General features: G+C 45.6%; 1 protein-coding gene across 1 annotated transcript in view; it reads right to left on the reverse strand.

Annotated features, from left to right (window-relative positions):
* Window positions 1-25,115, reverse strand: part of SHC4 (SHC adaptor protein 4) — a 108,696-nt gene that overhangs the window by 70,943 nt on the left and 12,638 nt on the right. The window contains exon 2 of the mRNA XM_037054589.1: window positions 6,631-6,701. Within this exon, the coding sequence (XP_036910484.1) occupies window positions 6,631-6,701 (71 nt within the window). The remainder of the gene's footprint in view (window positions 1-6,630; window positions 6,702-25,115) is intronic.

The raw sequence follows: 25,115 nt of genomic DNA on the forward strand, positions 1-25,115 counted from the left end.
ATCCCCGACTGGGAATCTGGCCTGCAACCCAGGCATGTGCCTGACTGGGAATCGAACTGGCAACCCGTTGGTTCACAGGCCTGTGCTCAGTCCACTGAGCTACACCAACCTGGGCCACCACATTTTATTCATCCGTTCATTTGTCAATCAGTACTTGGGCTGTTTCCATCTATAGTCATTGTGAATAATGCTTCTATTGTATGAACATAGGTATACAAATATCTGATCAAGTTCCTGATTTCAATTATTTTAGGTATATACCCAGAAGCAGAATTTCTGGACCATATATTTTTAATTTTTTTGAGAAAATTTTGAGAAAATTTTTAATTTTTCTATTTTTAATTTTTTTGAGAAAATCCCATACTGCTTTCCATAGTGGCTACACCATTTTACATTGCCACCAGTAATGCACAAGAGTTTCCAACTTCTCCACAGCCTCGTAAACATTTGTTATTTTCTGTTTCTTTTTTCAAATAGTCATTCTAATGAATGTGACATCCTATCTCACTGTGGTTTTGATTTGTATTTCCCTGGTGATTAGTGATGCTGAGCATCTTATCATGTGCTTATTGCCCATCTGTGTGTCTTCTTTAGAGAAATGTCCATACAAGTTCTTTCCGCAATTTTAATAGGGTTTTTGGTTTTGTTGTTGAGTTGTAACAATTCCTTATATATTCTGCATACTAATTCTTGATCATATATATGGCTTGCAAATATGTTTCACATTCTATGGGTTGCTTTAGGAACCATACTCTTGGCCTTAGACCTGTCCATTCACATAGTAACTGTGCACTTCCCTGTATGTGAAAGACATGCTAAATGAGGAGAAGGGTGCTGCTGCCTTTCACGCCCTCTCTTTCTTCACTTGACTCTGTCGTGCTCTCAGAACTCTCCCCAATTGCTTAGAAATGCCTTGTACTACAAGATCTTTGAAGTCTTCTAAAAGGACTTGAATTGGCCACTTCACCTTAGATATGTGAGAAGTGCGATCCCAGTCCTAAACAGATGGTGAGGAACTGAGGAGCAGTAGAACATGAAGCTAGAAGAGGTGGTTATTGTACACACACACACACACACCAAAACCTCCAGCAAGGTCTTCCTGACACCTACTCTCATGTGAAAGGAAGTTGTTCCACTAACACCAGTGTTTACCTGGGAGTATTCGACTAGTATGTCTTATTGTATGAGGGGGGAGCCCCAAAGCCAAAATTTATTATAAAAATTTGTGGTTTTATTCTTAGATGTTTAAACTTCAGTCACCTTCAAAGTACTCTCCATTTGATGCAATATGCCTATCAAGATGTTTTTTCCATTGCTCACAACAGTTTTTGAACTTGTCAATTTTGATGCCTCTTCATGCTTCTGCTGTTTTTTGTTTCACCTCTTCCACACTGGAAAAACTTTTCCCTTTGAGGACTTTTTTAATCCAGGGAAACAAAAAATGTCACTCAGGGTGAGACCAGGTGAACAGGGAAGGTCGGGCATGAGGGTCATGCTGTTTTTGATCCAAAACTGCTGAACACTCAATACCACGTGGGCAGGTACCCTGGTAAATCACTCATCATGATATGGGCAAATGCACTGAAAGATTCTTCAAAAAACATTCACTGAAGCCAAACACAGCCTCTCGCAACAGCGCCAACTGGTAAACTGATACAGATGGGTTCCTAGAACACTCATGTAGTTGGAGAAGCCTGTATTACAAGGACCTTCCCTCCAGGAGATTATTCTGGTTTTTTGGGGGGAGTCCCCCCTCCGTATTTGTTCTCACTAGCTGACAAAGGTCATGAACCTTGACCCTAGAACACAAGACCTTTACTGGCATCTTAACATTCTTTCCTGACCAATGAACAGTGAAACTTTTTTTTCTCCAACCATGTACATCCCATCTCAGCCAAAGTACATGTTTTTCCATTCTTAGCATGAATACTACGAATTAGAACTTTAAAACTCCTCAGTTTGCTTATGCTTACTACTCTTGTCAGTAAAGTTCTCACTGGGGAATGTTCCCCTGCCCGGCAAGTTAACAGACTCAGCCTTTTATCCCCGCTCCGATGGTCTTCATTTTGCAGGTCATGTGGGCAGCAACCCTGCTCCCAACTCCACGGACTCTTCACAAGTCAGACACATACACACCAGATGCCACACAGTTCCTCCAAGTTTAAGGCACACTTACCCATGCATAGCTGCAACCAATCCCATTACTACAATTCTCAGATTTAGATAAAGGCCAGCCTGCACTCAAATGAATTTATTAATGTAGCTACCTTACAGGAACATATTTGACCTCTACAGAATACTTTCTTTTCTAATGTTCACATATCTGAGAAACCACAAGCACAGATTTTGGGGTAAACATTTAGCTGCATCCTGGACCTGCTTTGAATCTATCTAATGGTTGTTCACACACACACACATACACACACAAGTAATATGCATTTGTCTCTGAAGAACTGCCTTTAATGTCCTGTTGAAGCCAAAGAATCACAACTTGAAGCTCATGAACTAAATTGCAGAATCACTGCTCAGGAGCAATAACATTTCAAACAGGAAATTAGTCCAATTACAATATCCTCTGAATTAGGGTCTCCGAGTCCTTGTCGTTTTACCTAGTACCAAGCCGCCTACACAGCCTGCAGCGTCTACAGCAGCAGTACAAAAAAAATGCTAGCCAGGATTTTAGTCCCCCATGGAATGGATGCAATACATGGTCCACGCCACGCAGTCCCTGAGGATCAGCTACAGAAAGCGAATCTTACGCCAGGACTCCAAAAGTGAACACTCACTACCCATTCTCTAACCGCTCTCCATTTTTCTTCAGAGACGTCCAGGGACAATCACAGGAGGAGGTGAGTTCCGTGCCAGCCGCATCTTCCCAGCTGTCCTGGAGCACGATGCAGACAGATTCTGTGCTGGTGCCTCACACTTTGTCTGTCTGATTTTTTTTCTTTTTTTTTAACAAATAAGAGTTACACATATAAGGCAAAAAATGGAGAATGACCGAGTAGTAAGCCAGTGACCTGGAGGTGCCTCCCACCAACAACGTGCTTTACCCCTTGTGGCATACAGGGTGGGGCAAACGGAGGTCCAGGTGTGAGCATGCAGGACACAGAGTTTAGTTTTGTATTATTTTATTATTTTGTATTATTTATTAGCCAATGTGTTATTTTTCTACAAGCAAGCAGAAACCAATTTTGCCCTGCCCTGTGTAATGCCCTGTGGTGGTGAACTAAATGTCCCCACTGACAGTTTGCTATGAAGGTATGTTCTTCAGGGTTGGAAGCCAAGCCTGTCCCACCAGCTCCATGCACAGTGTCTGCCTTTGACGGGTTTATTCCTCCTTCAGGGCCTGAGGCAGGTCCCCACATAAACACAGATAAGGAGGCATCCTTAGGGGGAGAGAGACTTCTTTGCATGACACGGATGGTTACTCAAGGGAGGGTACTCAGGCTTTAGGTTTTAGAGACCTGATTTCTTGCACGTGTGTGTGTTTTGGATCAAATGAGGTTTTTTGTCTTCTTTAGCTTTGTTTTTAAACTCACAAGGAGAAGGTCTTTATAGGAAAGTACAGATGACTGTATCATCCTCAGCACGATTTCCATCTTCCCCCTTCCCTCATTTCCTTTCAGTATCGTTTTCCAGTCATTTTCAGGACAACTGTGGCTGTGAACCTTCGTTTTCCTAATGATCTTGCTTCTCTTTACTATTAAGAAAAACCTCCTGCTTTGCCTTTTTGCATGAATACTCAAATACTAAAAACTGAGATCTGGTCCTCACTCAGTCAAGAAGCTAAATGCCTGGGTGGGAATCGAGGGCAGAATGATGGTAACGGCCACTCCAGGGCTATCTCAGGACTAAATCTGGGCTGAGGTACGAAAGTGCAGTGGCCCTTTCCTCTTGTCCTTTTTATTCCTGTGCCACTCTGCTTGAGTGCTTTCTGTGTTCTAGACGCCGGAGATCCAGCCCTCAAACCGGTGGCAGACAGGCCCCTCACGAAAACAAAAACTACTCTACCTTCCCCTAGGCTTCAGATGCTGAGTCACCTTGGTGGGTCTTAATCATAGCTCCTCCCCTCTTGTCAGGAACTTCACATTGCCTCTCCCTGTTATCTGGAAAAATGTGTAAACTAGGATAGGGATGGTAAGACCATTTACCAGTGGGGGACATTGGCCTGGATAAGTTGTTTGGATGTCGAAGTGGCAATTCATTACACAGGTTTATTAGCATTGACGCCTGATGGACCTTATGTCTCTCTGACACCTGTGGTCCCTCGGAACAAACTTCCTTCCCTCGGAATTCTAACTAGTCCACTGAAGTGTTTTTTCTTGCACTATGTAAAATTATGAGCAAAATGCAACTTAGTCCAGATGGGAAAATTAAACTTGAAATCACTGGAAATTTGATTCAGCAGTAATGTTTTAATGATAACATTTAAGATAACCGGTAATAAAGCAACTTGAGAAGTGGATGAATGTCAAAATACATAGAAGCTGAGAGAGGAGAGGAAAATGAGATAAAGAAAGAAACATTAAGAGACAGAAGAAGAATAAATATTTGGGAAGCAGGGTGGAAATTAGAACTTTGGGGGAACTTGAACCATTTTCTAATGCTGGTCACATTGTTCTCACGCACATGGCTGTGAGCTGCATCCTTCTCTGAGTGCACCAGTCTAGTACTAAGAGGAGAGAGGGGCCTAAAGAAAAGATCCCGATCCCCCCAAAATGTTCCCACCTGGGTAACATATAGGAAGGCCTATTGTTGTGCACTAAACCTAAGCTTATACCCACTTGTAGAAGGTCCTAGAAGACCTAGAGTCTCCAAGAGTTGCAAAGATCACTCCCAATGTCAGCAATACATGTGTGAGCTCCTGTGGGAAAAAAGTATAAAACTTTCCTTTGCATGTTGAGTTTTCTGTGAAATACCAGCATGGAATTCATTACTTAAAGAAACTCGGAGTTGAATTCTGCATGATAACTGTTCTGCTCAGTAAATTTCCATTTTTGTTGATTCCTTAAAGTGGATCATACCTATTTTGTGCCTTCTTTGTCTTCTACCTCTCTTTCCTTGGTGGTTTTTCTCCTTCCCCCATCCGGGTCAGGGAATCCCCGCTGAGTCCAGGTAGCTACCAGATACAGCATCTCAAACTCATCCAGCTCCAGAGAAGCAGGTCAGGAGCTGGGAGTGGACTGGCTAGAACACGCAGTTCTGAAGCAGGGAGATTGGTGTTTAACCCTGATGTGCAGAAATCAGCTCCACTGCTTTCTAGCCCTGCCAGAGACAAGGCCCCTGGGCTAACGGGGCTGGCGTCTGCTGACTTCAGGTCAAGCTACTTGCACCACAGGGCATCTTGACCTACGAATCTCCCATCCAGACAGCCTCTCACTCCTCTGACTTGGAGCCAAACTGGACATGTTTTTGTATCCACTCCTGGGAAAAAATGTGCGTTCTTCACACTCTTACCAAACCATCTACCCAGGTTTGAGGCCACATCCGTGCTGATGCTATGGACCGATAGGGCGCGGGGCCATCTCTCCTCTGCCTGCTCTCTGTTCTCCGAACACTGCTGTGGCTTGATCCCTTGCTGTATTCAAGGATTAGCTCAAATGGCTTCTCCTCAGGGAGGCCTTCCGCACCACCAAATTTAAAAAAAGACCACCAACCTCAGGCTTCTACAAATCTGCCCAGAGCACAATCAGCCAAGCCCAAATCAAGCACAGACACATCTACAAAGAACAATATCCAGAAACAATGCCAGAGGCCTCCCCTTGGGTGTGAACGTTAGTCACACACTGAAACTTCATAGCGTAGAAAAAAAGCCTTTCCCCATTTATTGAACAATAGGAAAACACAGACTTGCAAGTTTACAATGACTAAAAAATGGATCCCAACAAAAATAAGTGCATGGCTGGGAGGGGGGAGTATCATCTAGTATAGTTCTTCTGCAGAACAACCTAGTGATACACACCAACAGGCTTCAGAATGTTCATATTGTTTGGCTCAGCGATGAACACTGAGGACATCATGCCATGTGAAAGAAACCAATCGGACCAACCAGTGTTGTACGGTTCCACTCCCGTGAGGTACCAGAGCAGCCACACTCGCAGACATACAGTAGAAGGGTGGGTGCCAGGGGCTGGACACGGGCAGGGAATGGGGAGTTCCCGTGAAATGAACATCATTTTCAAAATGGAAGATGAGAAACAGCTCTGCTCTTCTTGTCAGCTACTTCTCCAGCGGGTCAACAGGGCCTCTGTCAGGTCCAATTTCTGGGCCTGGTTTTAAATGCTTTTGGTCCCTGGGAGAGCAGCTATTTTCATGACGATGCCATCTTATCGGTTCATGTATAAAATTCAGGTGCTCTGACGCAGAACTGGAAAATCCTTCACATTATGAGATACAGCCACGTACCCAAAGTCACTGGACTATGTTCTACCTTCCAGTCACTCCTGTGACTTTATAAAAAAAAAAGTGTTCTTCTGACTTGTAACTCATTGTCCTGAGCCCACACAGCCCAGCTAGCTCACTTTTTCTACTTCTGTGACTTTCTAAATAAACGTGCTCCTATAATGAAAAATAAAAATAAAATAAAATAAACAGTCCTTAAAGCCCCTCCCATTTTTGTTCTCTTACCTTGTAACTTGAGTTCTCTTCCCAAAATCCAGTGACCTCATCGACTGTAGCACTTCAATACAGCCCATGTACTAGAATAAGAAAAAAAAGAACAGGTGGGGGAAAAGCAGCACAAAGATATCTCTTAGCTTTAGAGTTATTTCCTGAGAAACACCTTTAATCAGTTCCTGCTACCAAGTTACATTTACAAATCCTGCCTACCATTGATATTTCTGACCATTAATGGGCCTATGGCTTAAACCTCAGCTCAGTTATACAACATCAGCGAAAGCCAAACTATGACGTTAAGAATGCAGGTAACGATGACAAATATGAATTCAATGGTTAAGATCTTGAGCTCCAGGGTCCAACCCTGTGAATTTGAATCAAGGCTCTGCTACTTGTTATGGAACCTCAGTAAGGTATTCTACACCTCTGTATCTCAGTTTTGTCACCAGTAAAATGCAATTAGATACAATTAGAATATTTGTGAGAGTAAATCATTTCTTACAGGGGTCCTAAGAGCAGCACCTGGTATGTAAAACTATTGGAGAAAGTAAAAATAAATGTGAGACTAATAACACAGAAACACTGCATCTTCTAAAGAGATAAAACAAGCATATAAATACAGATAATACAGGATTTAGTAACATAAGATCTTATTTTTTGCAAAATCATGTAAGAGAGTTCAAGAAAAGATAAAACATATCCTATGCCAGGAATGAGCGAATCGAACATGAAGTATTAGAAAAGGAACTGTCACTTATAAAGCTCAAAGGTGGCTGATACGTAACGTGGTGGCAGTGGGAGGCACGTCAGCCTGCTGGTGGGAGAGGGATGTGATCAGTCTGGGTTGGAGGAGCCTTGTGCCAGCAGCAGCGGGAAGGTGGGTTAATAGTGAGGGAGTAAGGGAAGATGTGCCTGCCCGGAGGGAAGTAATGACAGCCCACACCGAAAGGGGCTGGTGGCAGTAGGAAGGAGGGGACAGATTCAAGTGGCATCACGGAAATAGATACTACGTGATTTGGTGGTTGATTTGCCGTAGAGAATAAGAGAAGGATGAGTCAGGGATGACTCAGACATTTCTAGCCTGGGTAGCAGAGGGAACAGTGATTCCACTACCAGAAACAGGAAAGTCAGGGCAGGGGAAGATGAGGTGCTTGGGGACCCATTGACTGAAAGACACTGGTGGAGTACACAGGAAATAACAAGCCGGCAGCTTAAAATTGGATTCTGGGATCGTGGAGAGGAAGTGAGCCTGGGGATGCAGACTTCGTCGTAGCCTGCGCAGCTCTGCCAGGTGAGGCTGTGGGAGTCAATCCTCTCAGCAGAACCTCAGTTGAGGAGGAGAAGGGTTTCTTAGAATAGGAGCTCGAAGCACTGACGGCAGAGCGTTCTGATTGAAAGTGATCTGTCCGCTCCTTCAAAATTGCATATTTACTGTTTGGAAGCCATCCAGCTTCCCTCTGCTTGGAAATGGCAGAAGCACTATGAAAAGATGGCAGGAACCAGGGGTGCCTCCCCAGACACTCTGTGTAACATTTCTGAACAAATTCTGTGGCTTTAGCATCCTAAGCACCCGTGGGTCCCCCAAGGACTGCCTGAAGCCTAGGGCTGGGGCCAGGGCCTGGGTCAGGACAACCACCTAGTGATTCCCAGCCAGGTTCCTGTTCACCACGCTCCTCTTGGGTCTCTGGTATTGGCACAAAAACGTTGTTTTGATGTCCTGTTCTGTCCTCCCAAGGCTTGAGTAACTCAGGGAAGTAAGTGATGCGTGGAGATTCCTGTTCAATGAAGCATAAGACTTGGTAAGGCAGGAAAGCTAGATTTAGGGGGTACGGCAGAGCACCCGCCTCAGAGTCGTCACGAAATGAGATTGTCATGAAATGGTCCAAGCTCCACGCCAAGGCGGGTTGAAAGGATGGTTTTCCTGACCTCCCTGGCTGCTCCGGCTTCTCCTGCCTTTCAGGATCTTCTTCCATTCCAGCATTTGCCTCCTGCTTCCCTATTTCTTGTGCCTCCATGCTGGAAAGAATGGGCTCCCCGGGCGGGATGGGAAACAGTTCCCGGCTGCACCTGCGCCTCCAAGTCCTCGTCAGTGCACAGGAGGCTGTCATCCTTTCCCCTCAGTGTAAATCCTCGATTTCAGATGAGGTGACTCAGCCCACCAGGGCACGTTTTTTGAAAATGTGACCAAGCACCTGCATTTTTCGTACTCTGCCAGAGTGGTTTTTCCAAAATGAATATCAGGACGTGCCTCTCCATTGCTTAAAATTCCTGGCATTTATCAAAACAAGTACAATACTAGAAACCCAGGTTCTGTGTTGTCTGGCCCCTGCTTGCCCCTTCCACCGCACTGTGCCACTCTCCCCCGTGCACGTTGCTGCCACATGGGCCTTCTTTCTACTCCCCGGATACTCCCAGCTCTTTCCAAATGGCGGGCCTTTGTACTCGCTGCTCCTCTCCCCACACTGCCGGCTCTGCCCAGCTCTTCCCCCATTACTTTGCGGGACTGACTCCTCTTCATCCTCCAGGTGTTAATTCCAATGTCACTGCCTCAGAATCTCCCCGCTGTCACCTGCGTCACCACTGACGGATCACCAGGTTTGCTTGTTAATGTACCTGTTACCTGTGTTCTTTCCTTAGCTGTAAGCACCCTTAGGGTAAGGACCACGATCACCCCTGTCTTCCCATCACTTGGGACAGTGCCTGGGACGCGGAAATCTAATGAAAGAATGAATACGGCTTCTACGGTTCAACTCCGATAGTATCTTTTAAATGAGCAAAGGAAGGGAGAAGAGACCGAGGGAAAGGCAGGTTGGACTGGGAACAAGTGAGGAGTACAGAGCAGGGGACTCGGGGAGACTCGGGAATTCCAGACGAGGAAGATGACCTTTGCAAGGTTTCTACATTCCTTTGTCATCTCCTCCGTGTGTGCTGTCCTCCCATCTGAGAGACTGGCAACAAATGACCTGAACAGAGAGGGCTTTGCAGTCACACGGGGGGAGGGGAGAACAGTGCACCATCCCTCAGGCGCTGTGGGGAGAAGCCCTGAAAGACAACGAACCCTCCCACGGGAGGGGCGGTGCCTAAGCCGGGCAGTTCTTGGCCCACTTAGTGACTCGCCAATGGTGGGATTTTCAGTGGAGAGGGCGAGCAGAGGAAGGCGAGAGAGGGGGTCTTCCAAAGGTTTTTTCCTTAATCACATTTCATGGTGCTACCCCCCTCGGGCCTTCCCTTCTAAGGCAGAAGGCAGCATCGCCTCGGATGCCCCTCCCCTAAAACCTCTGCGTTGCTTCGCATGCTTGCCTGTCAGCACAGGTGACACCTCCTGCCAGCCTCACTGAGAAAAACAAGTTTCTGAAGAAAGGCGAGTCGTGAGGTGGCAAACTGCGCCTCTGCTTTCTCACCCCGCCACCCGTAGCAAGGCCTGAGGTCATCGTGACCATGAGTACCTGGCCCCTTCCACCCTGCGCACATGTGACGAAGCCCCTGGGAGCAGACTGCAGGGAGGGGGTCACAGCCTGATTGTGGCCACAATTACCCCCAGAGCCAGAATGGACGTGGCCTCCCTGTCGACTTACGCGGTCCCCTTCGCTCAGAAACCGCTGCTGTGAGGAAGCAGGGACGAGCAACACATAACGACAATCTGTCCACTTCTTTCCACCTGCAAAAGCAGGCAGTGGCTGAATGTCAAGGCCTGAGGGAGAAGTCAGGTTTGTTGATTTAGGTATAAACTGGGGGTGACACTACCCCTCATTCATTTACTAAATGTGGATCTACCTAAGGCATGGTCTGTGTTCTTAAACAGCCCATCCCCATAAGGACAGGGCAAGTGTGGAAAAGATGACTTTTCTCTCTATGGGGTTAGTCGTTGTTGTTAATTTCATTTAATAGATGAGGAAATTAAGGCCTGTTACAGGAAGTCCCTGGCTCAGTTTCATGTGTTCAGTGAGACTACATCACGGTTTATTCTAGAGTCCACAGTGCATTTGGAGGGCTCGTTGTAGAAGTCTTGTATAGCAGAGACATCAAAAACAGAAGGGGTCCTCCAGCTGGCTCCCACCGACTTTTCTTTGTGCCACCCAGGTGGCTAAGAGGGCGGCGAGCTTGGGGGCTACCTGGTAAGAACAGGCGTGAACACAGGCTCTTCTGGGAACGGCGGGAGGTGGCACGCGAGACACTCCCTAATTCCTTACCATGTGACGAGGAGAGGACACTGGAGGTTCTTAGCAGAGACACACGGGGTGGTGGGAATGTGGCGGGGCTCCGCAGCGCTCACACAGCCTCCCCATTCAGCACCCCACAGACAGCGCACCTCACTCTCCCTCACGCCCCCAAGGCAGGAATAATATCTTTGTCCTGTCTGAGCGCCAAGCACTTGCTCCCAGGGAGAGGTGAACAGCCTGTATTCACAGCCAAGTATATCGTGGGCTTTGCACTCCAGAAAAGAAATTAGTGGAGGTTTTCAGAGAAGAGGAGAGACATGGAAACTTCTCATTCTGCCTCTTGTACAGAATGACGTATTCTTACATCCTCAGAAAGAATGTCTGAAGGATACAGAAGGATACATATTGACCGTGGCTACCTCTGGGAATGGGAGAGAAGCAGCCTTTCATTTTTTACTTCACATTTTGTATTGTTTATACTTTTAAAAATAAGTAGGTAGTACTATTTAGAGTTAAAAATTAAATAAAGCCCACCACTTAACCTCTAGGAACCACAGTTTATTACTCACTAAGTAGAATTAGATCCCCTTTTCTTCCTGTTTTTTAAAAATATTTTATTTATTTATCTTTAGAAAGGAAGGGAAGGAGAGAAGGAGAAAAATATCAGTGTATGGTTGCCTCTCGTATATCCCCTGCAAGGAACTGGCCTGCAACCCAGGCATGTGCCCTGACTGGGAATCGAACCGGGAACCTTTAGTTCACAGGCCCTTGCTCAATCCATTGAGCTACATCGGCCAGAGCAGATCCTCCCTTTTTTTCTTCTTCTGTGGGCATATTGCCTCCCTGAGAATGTGCCTGGCCCTGCAACAGGAGAACAGAAAAATTGTTCAGGAGGAGGTATGAGGCACAGGCCCTGCGCATGCTCAGACAAGAAGGAATGGCACTTAAAAACGATCAGAACACTGAGACCGGTCTGTACGCAAGGACAGTATGACGAGGGTATGACCTTCATGCAATAGCATTCAACAATGATAGAGGCCACCAAGGTGGCCTGAAGATGCTGCAAGATTTTTCTGCCATCTTTAAATAACTTCCAGTCCTTCCCATGTAAAAAAAAAAAAAAAAAGGAAGAGGGGACAGAACATTCTCTTCAAAATCTTGAGACATTGTCCGTATGTTCCACTCATGCTTGAACTTATGACAGTGGTGTTCTGGCCTCCGGGCTCCACTGAAACTGCCCGAGCAAACCAACCACCTCCTCACAGTCCACGCCAGTGAACCAGCGGCTCCCCCGTCGGGGGCTTCCGCCGACCGACGGCCTCTAGCCACCTTCTCTTCACTCTGAACCTCTCTTTCCTTGGTTGTCTTGAGAGCATTTTCTCGTTCCTCACGTTTACCCTCTGACTCTTCTGTGTCTCGGTCTCCTTCACTGAGAGAAAATATTTGCAAGTGACATATCTGAAAAAGGACTTTCACCTAGAATATATAAGGAACTCTTACAACTCAATAGTAAAGACAGGTAACCTAATGTTTTAATGGGCAAATGATCTGAATAGACATTTCTCCAAAGAAGATATACAATGAGCCAATAAGCACATTAAAAGAAAGCTGCGCAGTCCTGTTCATCACTAGGGCATTGCACCTCAAAACTACAATGAGATATTAATTCACACTCTCTGGATGGCTATAATTTAAAAAACAAACCGAAAATAGCAAGTGCTGGCAAAATGTGGAGGAACTAGAACACTCATCTACTGCTGATGGGAATGTAAAATGGTGCAGCCACTGGGAAAAACAGGTTGGCAGTTCCTCAAAAGGTGAAACTTGGAATTATCATCTGACCCAGCAATTCTGCTCTGAGATGTACACCCATGACAACTAGAAACATAGGTCCACCCAGAACTTGCATACACATGTACATAGCAGCATTATTCATAATAGCCAAAAAGTAGAAACAACCCAAATACCCATCAACTGGTAGATGGATCAATAAAAAGTGCTATATCATGCGATGGAATAATATTTGCTGATAAAAAGAAATGAAGTACTAATACATGCTATCACATGGATGAATCCTGAAAATATTATTCTAAGAGAAAGAAGGCAGTCACAAAATACCACATATTGTATGACTTCATTTATATAAGTGCCCAGAAACAATAAATCTATAGAGCTAGAAAGGAGGGCAGGAAGGTTGAGGGGATGAGGTAAGACTGCTAAAGGGTACAAGATTGCTTTGGACATTGATAAAGGTGCTCTAATATTGGTGGCAGTCACGCAACTCTGTGAATACAGTAAAAGGCATTGAATTGTACACGTTCAATGGGCAAACTGTACAGTATGTGAATTATTTCTCAATAGAGTTATTACCAAGTACCCAAGAAAGCAACAATAACAGGTTGCTTTCTGTAGGCAGTGTGTGGCCCTGATGGGAATGATTCAGGAAATACTTGTGAGTGGATGAGTGATGAATACATGAGTGAGACATCAGAAATTGTCCCAGTTGCGTGAAATCTCCTTCAGCACCCTTGGGGCAGAGCTCATTGCTCTTCCTTTGGGCTCCCAGAGCACCTCTGTCATACCCCAAGGTGGCACTCACCCAGTGGTGTGGCTATTTATCTATCTAAATGTCTACACCCACTGCTGAACTGTGGGCTTCTCAAGGGCAGGGAGCGAGACTTAGTCATCATTATCCCCAGAACCTCTTACAGGGCAATAAATGATTTATCTGAATGAAGTAGCCAAGAAATGATGTTCAGGAAGTCTCAAAATAACCTGCATCCTAACTGGACCATCTGTAATGTGTTCCTTCTTAAAGGGATATATTGCCAGTTGAAATAGCTCTGATGTTAAGCTGGTCAAAGCTCTCCTTTTGCTAGGTTTGAGTCAAAAGCTGCATCATGTGGGGAGGGAGTGGAAAGTCCGTTCCGCTTTTAGTGCGGCACCAGGCTAGTGAAGACCTGGGCAGGCAGACAGTGGGGACGAGGGACCCCGCCTCTGGAAGGGGAGCTCTACGGGAGCTCAGGTTTAGAGGGAGTTCAGGGAGACAGGTCTAAGTGGAAGAGGCACAGGTGGTCTTGCCCAACGCTGATGTTCCTTCGAGTGATATTACAGCACCTTTGAAAGTTGCTGTCCAAGCGCCCAGGGCTGCTGACACCTTCCCTCTCTCTGCTATTCTCTGCTCCCTTGTGTTTTTCTTCAGAGCTCTCAATGCTGGCAGTACCGTGTGTGTGTGTGTGTGTGTGTGTGTGTGTGTGTGTGTGTGTGTGAATGCACGCATGTGCCATCTCCCCCGCTAGAAGTTTAGCAGCAGTGAACTGGCCTGCTCTATCCCCACCACCTAGAATACTGTGTGACACACAGTAGCCCCTCAAAATAAACTTTGATTGATTGAATTGAACATTTCTTTAAAAAATCCAAACATCTACTCTGCTGAAAGCTCCTTCTTCTGCTCCAGGTTCAAAAGCCTACAAATCTGGATTTGTTCATTCATTCATAGTTGAGGTCCTGGCAACCCTCTGAGTCCTTAATGCTCACAAAGATGGAATCCTCTAAAGGTAAGTTGGGTGTTCTGCTCGTTCCTCCAAAAGCAAGATCCCCCTCTTCCGACTTCCTGACCAAACCAAAGCAGGGCCGTGCAGGGAGCAAAGCCTGTCATGCCGCCCAAACCCGCACCTTGCTGTGCTTTCCCTGCTAAGCAGACTCCATGACCCACAGCAGGTGGAGAGAGCGCCCCCTTTTTTCAAAGTCCATTCCTAGTCCCTCCAAGGCAAGCAGAACTGATAACATCTGAGTACAAGGGGTTTTGATATTAAATAAGGAAAGTTTTGACTCAGAAGAAAGGTTTCTTTTTGACAATGATAATGAACGCCTCAGGATCTCACATATTAGTGTCTTGAGGGCCCAGATAAACAAGAAAAATCTTGGTCTGGTTGACACCTTAGTGGCACTCCAATATACTACAAGTGTCCGAAATAACCTTCTAATTCATCTGGAAAAGAGTACTGGGTGTCTGTGGGCATGGAAACTATGACAACCATCTGCATCACATGAGGTGGCCCTGTGGCAGCTCATACCAACAGTCCTACTCCCCTTGAGAGAGGCTTCTTCTCTACCTGCAGCCCTGAGCAGACACACACGTGCTCAGATGGAGGCCATTTCCTTGGCAAAAAACACTCTGAAAGCATTTGGAAGGCTGTGACCTCTCCCAAGAACTTTACACCCTTGTGTCAGGAGACATGAGTGGCTCTTTCTGTCACTGGGCACAGCCAGAGAGGCAATCCTCTGAGATCCTGTGCTTCCGCACAGACATTTACACTGTGCCTATTCTCATCAGTGCTGGCACAGTACTGATGAGAATAGGTACCCCTTTCACAGACGGGAAAACTGATTCTCGAGATGCAGTGGTCTGCTCAGGGGCTGCAGGGCTGGCTGATGGAGAGAACGCAGATGGCTTTGACGCTTACACCCGTGCTCTTCAGTGTCATCTGCCTGGCCTGGAGAAGTTCACCATCTAGGGGAGATGCCAAGCCCTGCCTCTATGAAAGGTACAGGACAGGACACAGAGATGTGAACACCGGCTGAGCAGATTCAAGTGCATTTCATCCTACGGGTGAGACATCTGCTGACAGCAATTCCCTCATGGTACCTGGGTCAGTAAGAGAAGTCTCCCCACGATGCTTATGCCCTACGGTGATCCATGCTCCACAGTGGGTAGAGGTGGTGGAGATACTTAAAATGAAAATAAGCCCTCACCAGTGTGGTGCAGTGGGTTGGGTTGTCATCCCACAGAGCAAAAGATCTCCAGTTCAATTCCTGGTCAGGGCACATGCCTGGGTTGTGGATTTGGTCCCCAGTCAGGGCACATATGAGAGGCAACAAATCAATGTTTCTCTCTCACATAAATGTTTCTCTCCCTCTCTTTCTCCCTCCCTTCCCCTCTCTCTAAAAATAAAAAAAAATCTTTTTTTAATAAAAAATTTAAGAAAATAAAAACTTCCCCACTGAATGTACTACAATGTACCTCTCCTGCAGCCGTCTAATCTCCCTCTCTCCCCCCATATATAAAACTACTTTTCCATGAAGAAAAGGAACAATAGAATGGTAAAGCCAGGCAGCCTCCACAGGTGGCAGGTGTCTTCTACTCTGTACGAACTGGGAGTGACTTGAAGAAGGACCGCCGCCTGCACCGCCTAAGGCAGTGAGCACTGCACTCATTCCACGCCATGTCGATCACCCTTTGTGTTCTCAAAAGACAGGAATTGTGTGGTACAAGTGCCAATTCGCCTTGTCCAAGTGTGCTTTTTGCAGAAACTCCTTGGGGGCCTGGTATCTTATATCCAATTTTAATGTTGAATTTCAAAAGCCACAGCCAATAGCTTCAAGCTAAGCCCTTGGTGGGGAGCAGCACGTGTTGGCAGTGCGTCCCAACCTACCAAGAAACGAGAAACGTGTAAGAGATCTTTGTCCCTCTGTAGGCGTGATCCCAGGAGACCAGCGATGCTGCTTTCTGTGGCTCTCGGAGAAAGCCTCTGACCTGGTGGGACTGGCTCCCCAAAAGGGAAGTGAGAGCTGGGAGACGGACCTATTCAGATTCAGTCGCTTTTGAAATAGCAACTCTCTCCTGATGGAGCCAGAAAAATCTCAGGTTGTGTCAAAGCGTTAATGCATTCTGAGGAGGGGAAGCCTTAACGCTGCAGCTTACAGGAAGAACAACTGAATAATTGATCCCAATAGCTGTTTAATTAGACACCTAGGGGTCAAAAGGCAAACCTCCTCTTATTCCCTGGAAGGCCTTCCTTCCTCTATATACGTTATTTTTCTCATTTGCTTTTATTTGCATACTTGTCCTAGTCCTGTATTTATATAATGCAACGTGGGCATTTTTAGTGCTGTTCCACAAATGTTTCCAATGTTTCACCTTCCCGGCACATAGTAAGATTGGACTTCTACTGTCCCTTTGAGGTTGGGAATGGTTCCTGACTTATCAGGGATAGTCAAGAGGGCTCTCGAAGTGGGGGAGTGATTAGTCACATTTCTTTTCTCTTGCAACTGGGAAGCGTAGAGTCAGAGCCTCCCTCAGCTCACTCCTAAGGGAGAATGGCACAGATTAGACACCCCCAGACCATTTGCTGTGGGCACATAGCATAAACCAGAAATAATCCTTACTTGTGTAAGCCACTGAGATGCTGGGGGACCTAGTCCACCCTGACTGATACAGTCACCATGAAAGGGAAGAAGGACGGTGCCACAGTCTACCAGCATGGGCTCTGAGTGGCAGGCCTGGCTCTGAACCTCTGCTTTGCCTGCCCCAGCTGAGAAACCTTGGGCAAATAATTTGACATCTCAAGGCCTCGGTTTCCTTGTCTATAAAATAGGAACCATAACTTATCTGCTTCATTAGGGCCGTTATGAGGTTCAAAAAAGTTAACGTGTGTGTGGTGCTGAGCATAGCACCGGCACATGGGAAGGGCTCAGCAAATGGCGGTGACTACACTGCAACGACAATGTTTCTCTCCCAATCCTCTTCAGTTTCACCTGGCTCCCAGTTTGGAGAGCTGATAGATAAGCCTCTACTGTGAAGGGACCGGAATCCAGAGCACTATTTATAGGAGCACGATAAACACTGGGATACAAGGTGTATACGAGAGTCTCTGGCCCAGCCTCTGGGAATCAGTGAAGATTTTTCAGAAGAAGGGATGCTGCTGTGAGTCATACAGGCCAACTAAGGAGAGACTTGGGGGGGGGGGAGCGGGGGAGGGTACTTCCAGGCAATGAGCACAGCATGTGCAAGAGGTAAGGGCGAGAGTAAAGGATGCTCCAAAAACATCCAGTTCTTCAACATGACTGGAGTCCAAAGATATGGCTGGGGTTATAGGCAGCAGTTACAGTACCTTAGTACCTAGTTAATTGTCTGCCTGCACAATTCAATGGGCTTCTGGGGGGCTGGAAGCTGGGTGCCATTTACCTTGCATCCTTAGAGTTGGCACAGTATGTGGCACACAGTATGCTCTCAGTAAATGTTCACGGAATGTCAGATGACTATAACCACATTTCAGGATACCTCAGCTTAAGTATGATACCAATTTCTCCTCATCTTTCCATAAGTTTCCAAACAACACTTGCATCCAGCCCACTTTTCAGACCCAAATAAATACAAGCTAAAAATACAGCCCAGGTCATGAATCATAAATGAGATGGAAAAGCAGTGACTCACAGAAGTTAATCTGCTTCCCAAGAGAGTGTTGCTGGATGTCCTTTGCTCTGAAAGGTGAGGCAAAATGCCAGTACCACCACTGTGCAGATAAAGTTAATGCAATTCCCCGGCCTGCCTTTGGGTGCCCGCCTGGTGTTCTAAGGCTCCCATTCAGAGAGGCCAAGAGGCAGCAACCTGTGCATCCCCACAGAAGCTAACAAAGGTGCACTGGGCGTGCGCTCAAGATTATGCCATAGGACCCTCCCTACTGTCTCAGTGGTCCAACGTATCCACTGTCTTGCTAACTATGGCCTTAATTTGGTTGCTGCTGTAGCCAAGGCAACGCCTTTGCAGATGGCTTACCAGATGACCTACCAATTACATTTTGTATCCTTGTCCAATTAAGCTGGAAAGGTAATCTAACCTAATAGCTATGGGGCGGGGGGTGGTCTCTCCTGCCAACCCATAATGCAATTAAAATCTTATATCTTTGGATTTTCATGACTTTATTTCTCAGTTCTGAGCTCCTCAAAAATATTAAATAAATTATACCCTCCACCCCCAAATAACACAAATTTGACTCAGCCTTGGGTGCCTAGAGTATTTGGTTGTACCAGGACCTAGAGTTTTTGGTTGAATCAAGCAGTGTTGGAGGAACAATACACACCACAAATGAGGGCATGTGCAAGCACTAACACAAGGGAGACAACCTTTTTCAGCTCCATCAACCTGTCTCTTCTATCCCCTTTTCCCCACCCAGCAGTATCTGCACCCACCCCACTTTAGAAATGAAAATTCCCTTATACATTTGTTCCTATCCATGCCCACAAAATTAAATCCCATTCTCTGGGAATAATCTGAAATCTTGGATAGTAATACACGTCACTAAATTATTAAAGACTGGGTACCATTTAACTGTCACTGAAATAGATCGATGGAAAAGGTCAACATCTTAGTCATCGGTTGCCATGCTTAGTCAAACATTATGTCCCAGGAGAAGCCCTGTATGGTGGTGGTTTCAACCTCCCCAGCTCTCTGGGACTATAGCTGTGCTCATTGTGTGGTCGTGTCTAGAGGTCGTGGTGGCCAAAGAACCTCATTCAAACCACCCCCTCCAAGTCACAGTGCTGAAGTTGGGCATGAATGGTTAGTTGTTCTGTTCTGCTGAAACCACAACTGGCATTAGCCAGTCTTCCACATGGTGATAAACTGCTGAGTGAGTGATGTCGTACTGGTTTTCAGCTTTTGTGACTTCTCTGAAAGAATCAGCCAACAATATGCCTCTGCAGAATCACAGCCCAAATGTTAATCATCTCCCATTACACTTCTTTTTACATGGAACACAAGAGTTTTCTGTAGCTCAAGTCAGTGAATTCTGAATCCTGATAATATGACCTAAAATGATAATCAGAGCTTGAAGGGACCTTATGAGATTATCCATTCCAACCTCTCTACTTGTCATGGATAAAAAAAAAAAAATCAAGTGGCTTATCAGATGTCACTTAGCATTTAAAGGACACACGGAGTAGAACCCACAAAGACACTAAAGAGTAGCCAAAATGTACAAGGAGAACCAGAAGACTATGATGTGGTGAAAGTCAAGGGCACACACGGCTTCATGGAAAAACAGGCTGTTAACTGAACCGAGGGCACAGAGAGGACCACTGTGCTGAGGGGCTGGAACATGGCCGCTGGAATCTGGCAACTGCTGGCTTGACCTGTCGGCATCAGTGGAACAAGAAGAGTAGAACCGGGGAGCAGAAGCCAGAGAGGAGGGGATTTAGTGTGTGCTGTAGAGGTGAAGAGGTAAACCAGTGAGCATAATGATTTGTTCTTATTTTTCTTCTAAAAAATTATATTTTAACAAAAGATGAAAGATTAGCTAAGGGGAGGGGGTTATTTAAAGGATGGAACAGACTCGCAGTTTCTATAGGATAGAAAGGTTGACAGTGGCAGAAGGGAGACAATGGAGAGATCGCAGAGGAAGCAGAGGTGGAGACTATCCATGAAGTGTGCAAGGCCTGATTTCAAATAAACTTTTTAATCATGAGTCAGAGTCTCCCAAGTGCCCAAGTCAAATAACCTTCAATGCCGAAAGAAACGTTTGCCCTTTTCATATGTCTGGATAATATTTGGAGATTCCTGAATATTTATAAAAATAATCAGTTTGCGTAAATGGACACATTATGGTGGAATAGCAACAAAATCTTATGGTTTCGGTGACCACAGGGTTGGTTGCTTCAGAATCAAATCGCAGAGGTATAATGACCAGAGCTAGAAAGAACTGACCTGTTGGTCAATATTTCAAAAGAAAACCCTAGACTCATAAAATCCTTGCATTGAGAAAGACTGTCTGCCCCAACCCTCTTATTTTTGAAGCATTTAAATCACTTCAACAAGTTCATGCAACATTACAAAGCTCTAAACAAGTATAGAAAATTGCTAACCTGTTTCCTCTATCACAGATACCGAGTTCTCAACAAATTCTAATGCAGATTTGTGAATAAAAATCAAATAATGCCTATAGATTACTTAAAGTGACACCTTCAGAAAACAACTCAAATAGAATCTCAAGTTTATTTTGCTTCTTTTGTAACTGGAACTTTTTTCAAAATCTTAGCATTTTTAGCTGACCACAAAGAAAAGAATACAAGAAAGATCTCTATTTTCTTTAAAGTCTATTTGCTCGAAGTAGATTATTAGTACTCTTGGTTACTATATTAAGTAATAACTTTGTACAAGAACATGTAAGTCAGTGTAAGCACTCAAAAGGATAGGAATGTGAAGAAGATTCTAGAGGTAGAAAGAGGTCAATTGGTGGTAATAGCTAATAATGGGAGTCTAGTTAGAGTTGAGATTCTATGGAAATCAATAAGCTCCTTTCCTGGTCCAGCCACTGCCTATACTCCAAACCTTCAACCACTGCCCTGAATACCCCTGACCAATGGCAATCAGTGAGTACACAAATGGAAACCAAGAATAGGTGACACCATGCAAATGGCTCAAGACCAGCCATTCCCATCAGGTCTGTGTTCATAGCATCATTCCCTTCAACATTTTTCTGAAATTCCATATCCTCCAGAAAGTCCTCTGTGGCTCTCACTGAAGAAATGAGATGGACAATTCATCCACCACCAGAAATTACCCTTTTCAACAACCTAGGCCTACAGACCTTGAAGTGGTCCAGCTCTGGGCATCACACTGAGTGATGGCCTGCGTTTGTCTCACCCGTCTTAAACCGTGAGCACCTAGGAGGTCAGAGCAGAGACTCTGGGTTGCCTACCTATATCCTTTCTCTGCTTTCTTTCCCCTTTTCTTCCTTAATAATGGAACCCCCAATGCACCCACCCTAAAAACCACCATTTTCCCTTAAAGCCAAGAGACCAACGAGATGTAAGAGAACGTCATTGGGTTCAAGGAAGGCTATTTAAAAGGGCCATCTCAGCCCTGAGGGGCACCATTTTCGTTCTTGCCCTTCCTTGCTGCTGTCTGAGAAACGAGCGTGATGGGCATGCAGTCTGAATGAACCTGACAGGGAACCCTGAGTTAAGGGTGGCCAAACAAAAGGATGGAGGGAGCCCGGTACTGAAGACTGTGGGAGCACGACGTAGCCCTGGCCTACCTACCTACTGCCTTCCTTCATGCGAGCCAAAAAGTAAACCTCTGTCTTGTGTAAACTCCAGTTATTTGAGTCTTTATAATAACCCAATCCTCAGTCACACAGAGGCCTTTTAACTTGTTTTGCAGATGGCAGCCAAGAGGTCAGGGCTCCCCCGTAGCTTCCTTCCTACCAAACGAAGGTTTGGTGAAAAGCTTTGGGACTGGAATCAGTTCAGCAGTCCTTAAATTGATTTTCCTACATTCCAGCAAAAATAACACTTTAAAAGTCACAATCGAAGGTAAGAATCCCTATTATCTGAAGGTAGAGTCTTTCTGCAACAACACCTTAACCGGAGGTCTCACACTTGACAACTTCAAGTGTCCTAAACATGACTGAGAACACAGAAGTAGCTTCCCAAGTGGAACTTTTTAATTAAGTCAACACGAAAGCTTGCGCGTGTGTTTTTTCTCTCAGGAGAGCACCTCAGTCCTTCACTCCGAGTCTGTTCACTCTTGACTTAGCTGCAGTGTTAACAGGTTGTCTGCTCTGGAGTTCAGAAGCCCAAAGTAAGGTTTCAGGTCCTCCTGGAGACAGGCTCAGTGTCAAAGGCAAAGAGTGACAGCTGACTAAGCGGAAGGAAAATCTGAGAGATTGTAAAACTATAGACACAAGTTTTAAAGTCTCATTTGTCTGGGGACTCGGAGTTCAGGGGCAGCTAACCCATAGCCTGCTTTCACTTCCGAGAGGGCTCCCGGGTCCGGCACAGCACGACACCAGAATGGAAGCTCCCTCGCAGCTGCTTCCACTCATGGGTGGTTCTCAGACCCAAGAAAGTCGAAAACACACGCTCCCACAAAAACATACACCCAAACGTTCACAGCAGCACTACTTATACAAACCAAAAAGTGGAAACAACCAAAGCATCTATCAACTAATGAATGGATCAACAAAACGTAGTGTACCCCCATGAGGGAATATTATTTGGCTACCAAAAGAAATGAAGCACTGATATGTGCTACGACACATCAGTCTTGAAAAGACTGTGCTAAGTGAAAGAAGCCAGACACCGAGGACAATGCACTGTGTAATTCTACTTACATGAACGTCCCAAATGGGAGAATCCCTAGAGACAAAAGGTTGATCAGTGGCTGCCAGGGCCTAAAGAGGGCTCATGGGGAGTGACTGCTAATGGGCACATAGTTTCTTTTTGGAGTGATGACAATGTTCTATAATTAGATAGAGGTATGGTTGCACTATCATAAAAAGATACTTAAAACCACTAAACTGGACACTTAAAGTGGTAATTTTATGGTATATTAATTACATCTCCGTAAAGGTTACAAAAACAACCCTGGCTGGTGTGGCTCAGGGGACTGAGTGCCAGCCTGTGACCCAGGGGGTCGCCAGTTCAATTCTCAGTCAGGGCGCGTGACTGGGTTGCAGGCCAGGTCTCCTGTGCCAGGGGTGTGAGAGGCAACCACACGTTGTTGTTTCCCTTTCTTTCTTTCTCCCTTCCTTCCCCTCTCTAAAGAAAATAAATAAAATCTTTTTTAAGTTTCAAAAATAAAACATATATCTAGAGAAAAATTATGGCATTTCTGTCTCAAAAGAATTTTTTCAACCAGTTATCAAGCATCTTGAAAGAAGCATACAATCCTCACTATACATTGGTTTTCATGTAAAATATTTTAAGCTGAAGAAGACTTCTCAAGGGAGAAGCTTCCATCGCCTGAAAAATTCAATCATTTCCCGGTGATGTCAACTGAACAAGCTTGACTGTCTCGGGATTCCTACCAGAAGACGCTGACGGCAACTGTGGGCATCTCGTTCAGAGAAAACAGCCCCCACTTAGCTCACTTAAACAGTCGGGCAATGACGCAGAGCGTCTGCCCTTTCACTTTTCCAGCGTCGCTCAGTGTGTGTAGGAAGCATTAACTCACTAGTAGGTGAGCCACATCAAAAGCTTTCTGGAAGTCAGCAGGCTATAAATCATGAATAAATATATTATCCATGAGTGTGCACATTACGCTTCCTGGAGGCCCCCAGGATCAATACTCGCTCCCTGCCAAGGCCCAAGGGCCTCCCGCGGCAGAGCCGACCTCAGCCCTCCCTCCTCCTCCTCCTCCTGCTACTCCCTCTCCTCCCCGTTTCCTCCTCAGAATCGCTTTCCTTTGTTCTACCTTGGGCCTTGCTGCCTGGCTCTCTCCCCCTCCTCAGTGACCATCTTCACTCCCTGTGCGCAATGTTCTGAACATTCCCTCCTCAAACTCCCATCACTGAACACTGATAGGGTGATTGTGGTCTCAGTCTTTATGTTCACAGAACTTTGCAACTTATTACTGCTTGACACAGAGATAAAGAATTGAAGATCTGGTACTGAATAAGGCTATCTTTGCTTCTGAGTGAACAGCTTGTAGCTGCTCCTGAGAGGTTAACGTATTTTTAAAACCTCATCTCTGTATTTGAAGGGATTGAGAAGACACATGTGAGAGAACCAAGGTCCCCAGAGGCAGCATTACGCAGACGGGCTCGTGTGGGCTCCCGGGGGCTGTGGATCCATAATGTGTCTGATGGGGAGTTGGGGTGCAGAGCAGTTAAAGCTAATCTAAGAAGTTCTAGTATTTGTTTCAAACCTTCAGGACTTCTAAGATATATTCAAATCAAAACCTCTTTCCCAGCATCTCTTCATCTAGCCAGGATGAGTATCTTTAGCATCATTTCAGAAACCAAAAGAAAACTAGAATAAAAATAGGTGAGCCTCTTGTCAGAGTTCTCCTCCATCCCACCCACGATTCCATTTGTGACCAAAGCACGAAGCCTGCATCCTCTCCAGCAAAGCCACTCAGGTCAGGGGGCAGCAGACAGAACACCCCGCCGGCCCAGGAATACCCTTCCTCGCTCTGTACCTTCTCTCATTTGTTCAAGGGGGGAGTTCTGTTCATATGCGACTAGTTTTGACTTCTAGAAGCTGCGTTGAAGTACAATAGTGAAAGAGAAACCCAGAGCCTAAAAAAGATGCCATCCTTCCTGGCCCTACATAAGCTGGTCTGTACACTAGAATGGACCAGTCAGCAGCCAAAAATGCACACCAGAATGCATTTAATTCCAGTGTTATTCTCGATAGAAATACATCAGACAAATGTATAGGCTGTGTTTTCTGAAATAACATACATGCTCACATTTACAGTGACACCCACTCCTAAGGTGGCTAATCTTGGCTGAGACTCCCTTACCTTCCTTGAGGAAATGGTCTGTCTTGCTGGACCTCAGCCACTTCAGCTACCCAGTAAGTGGGAGAGCATGTTCCCAGCCTGAGGACCAGGAGCCCCTTGTTCTGTTGACAACAGCGTGGGGGAACTCAAACATCAGGCAACAGGTTTTCTTTGTAAAGGAAAAGGCTTAGGGGCATAGATGAGTTTCTAAATTTAAACCTCCATCCCCAGAGATAGGCTTCTATTTGCAGATTCAGCTTCATCTTCTGAAAACAGGGTCTTGGACAGGATTCTGCAGGGCAGCGGGGACATCTGCTGTATCCCTAGTT

Source organism: Sturnira hondurensis, unplaced genomic scaffold (assembly GCF_014824575.4).
Source record: "Sturnira hondurensis isolate 20B ecotype Veracruz unplaced genomic scaffold, ASM1482457v3 Scaffold0008196, whole genome shotgun sequence".
NCBI lineage: Eukaryota > Metazoa > Chordata > Mammalia > Chiroptera > Phyllostomidae > Sturnira > Sturnira hondurensis.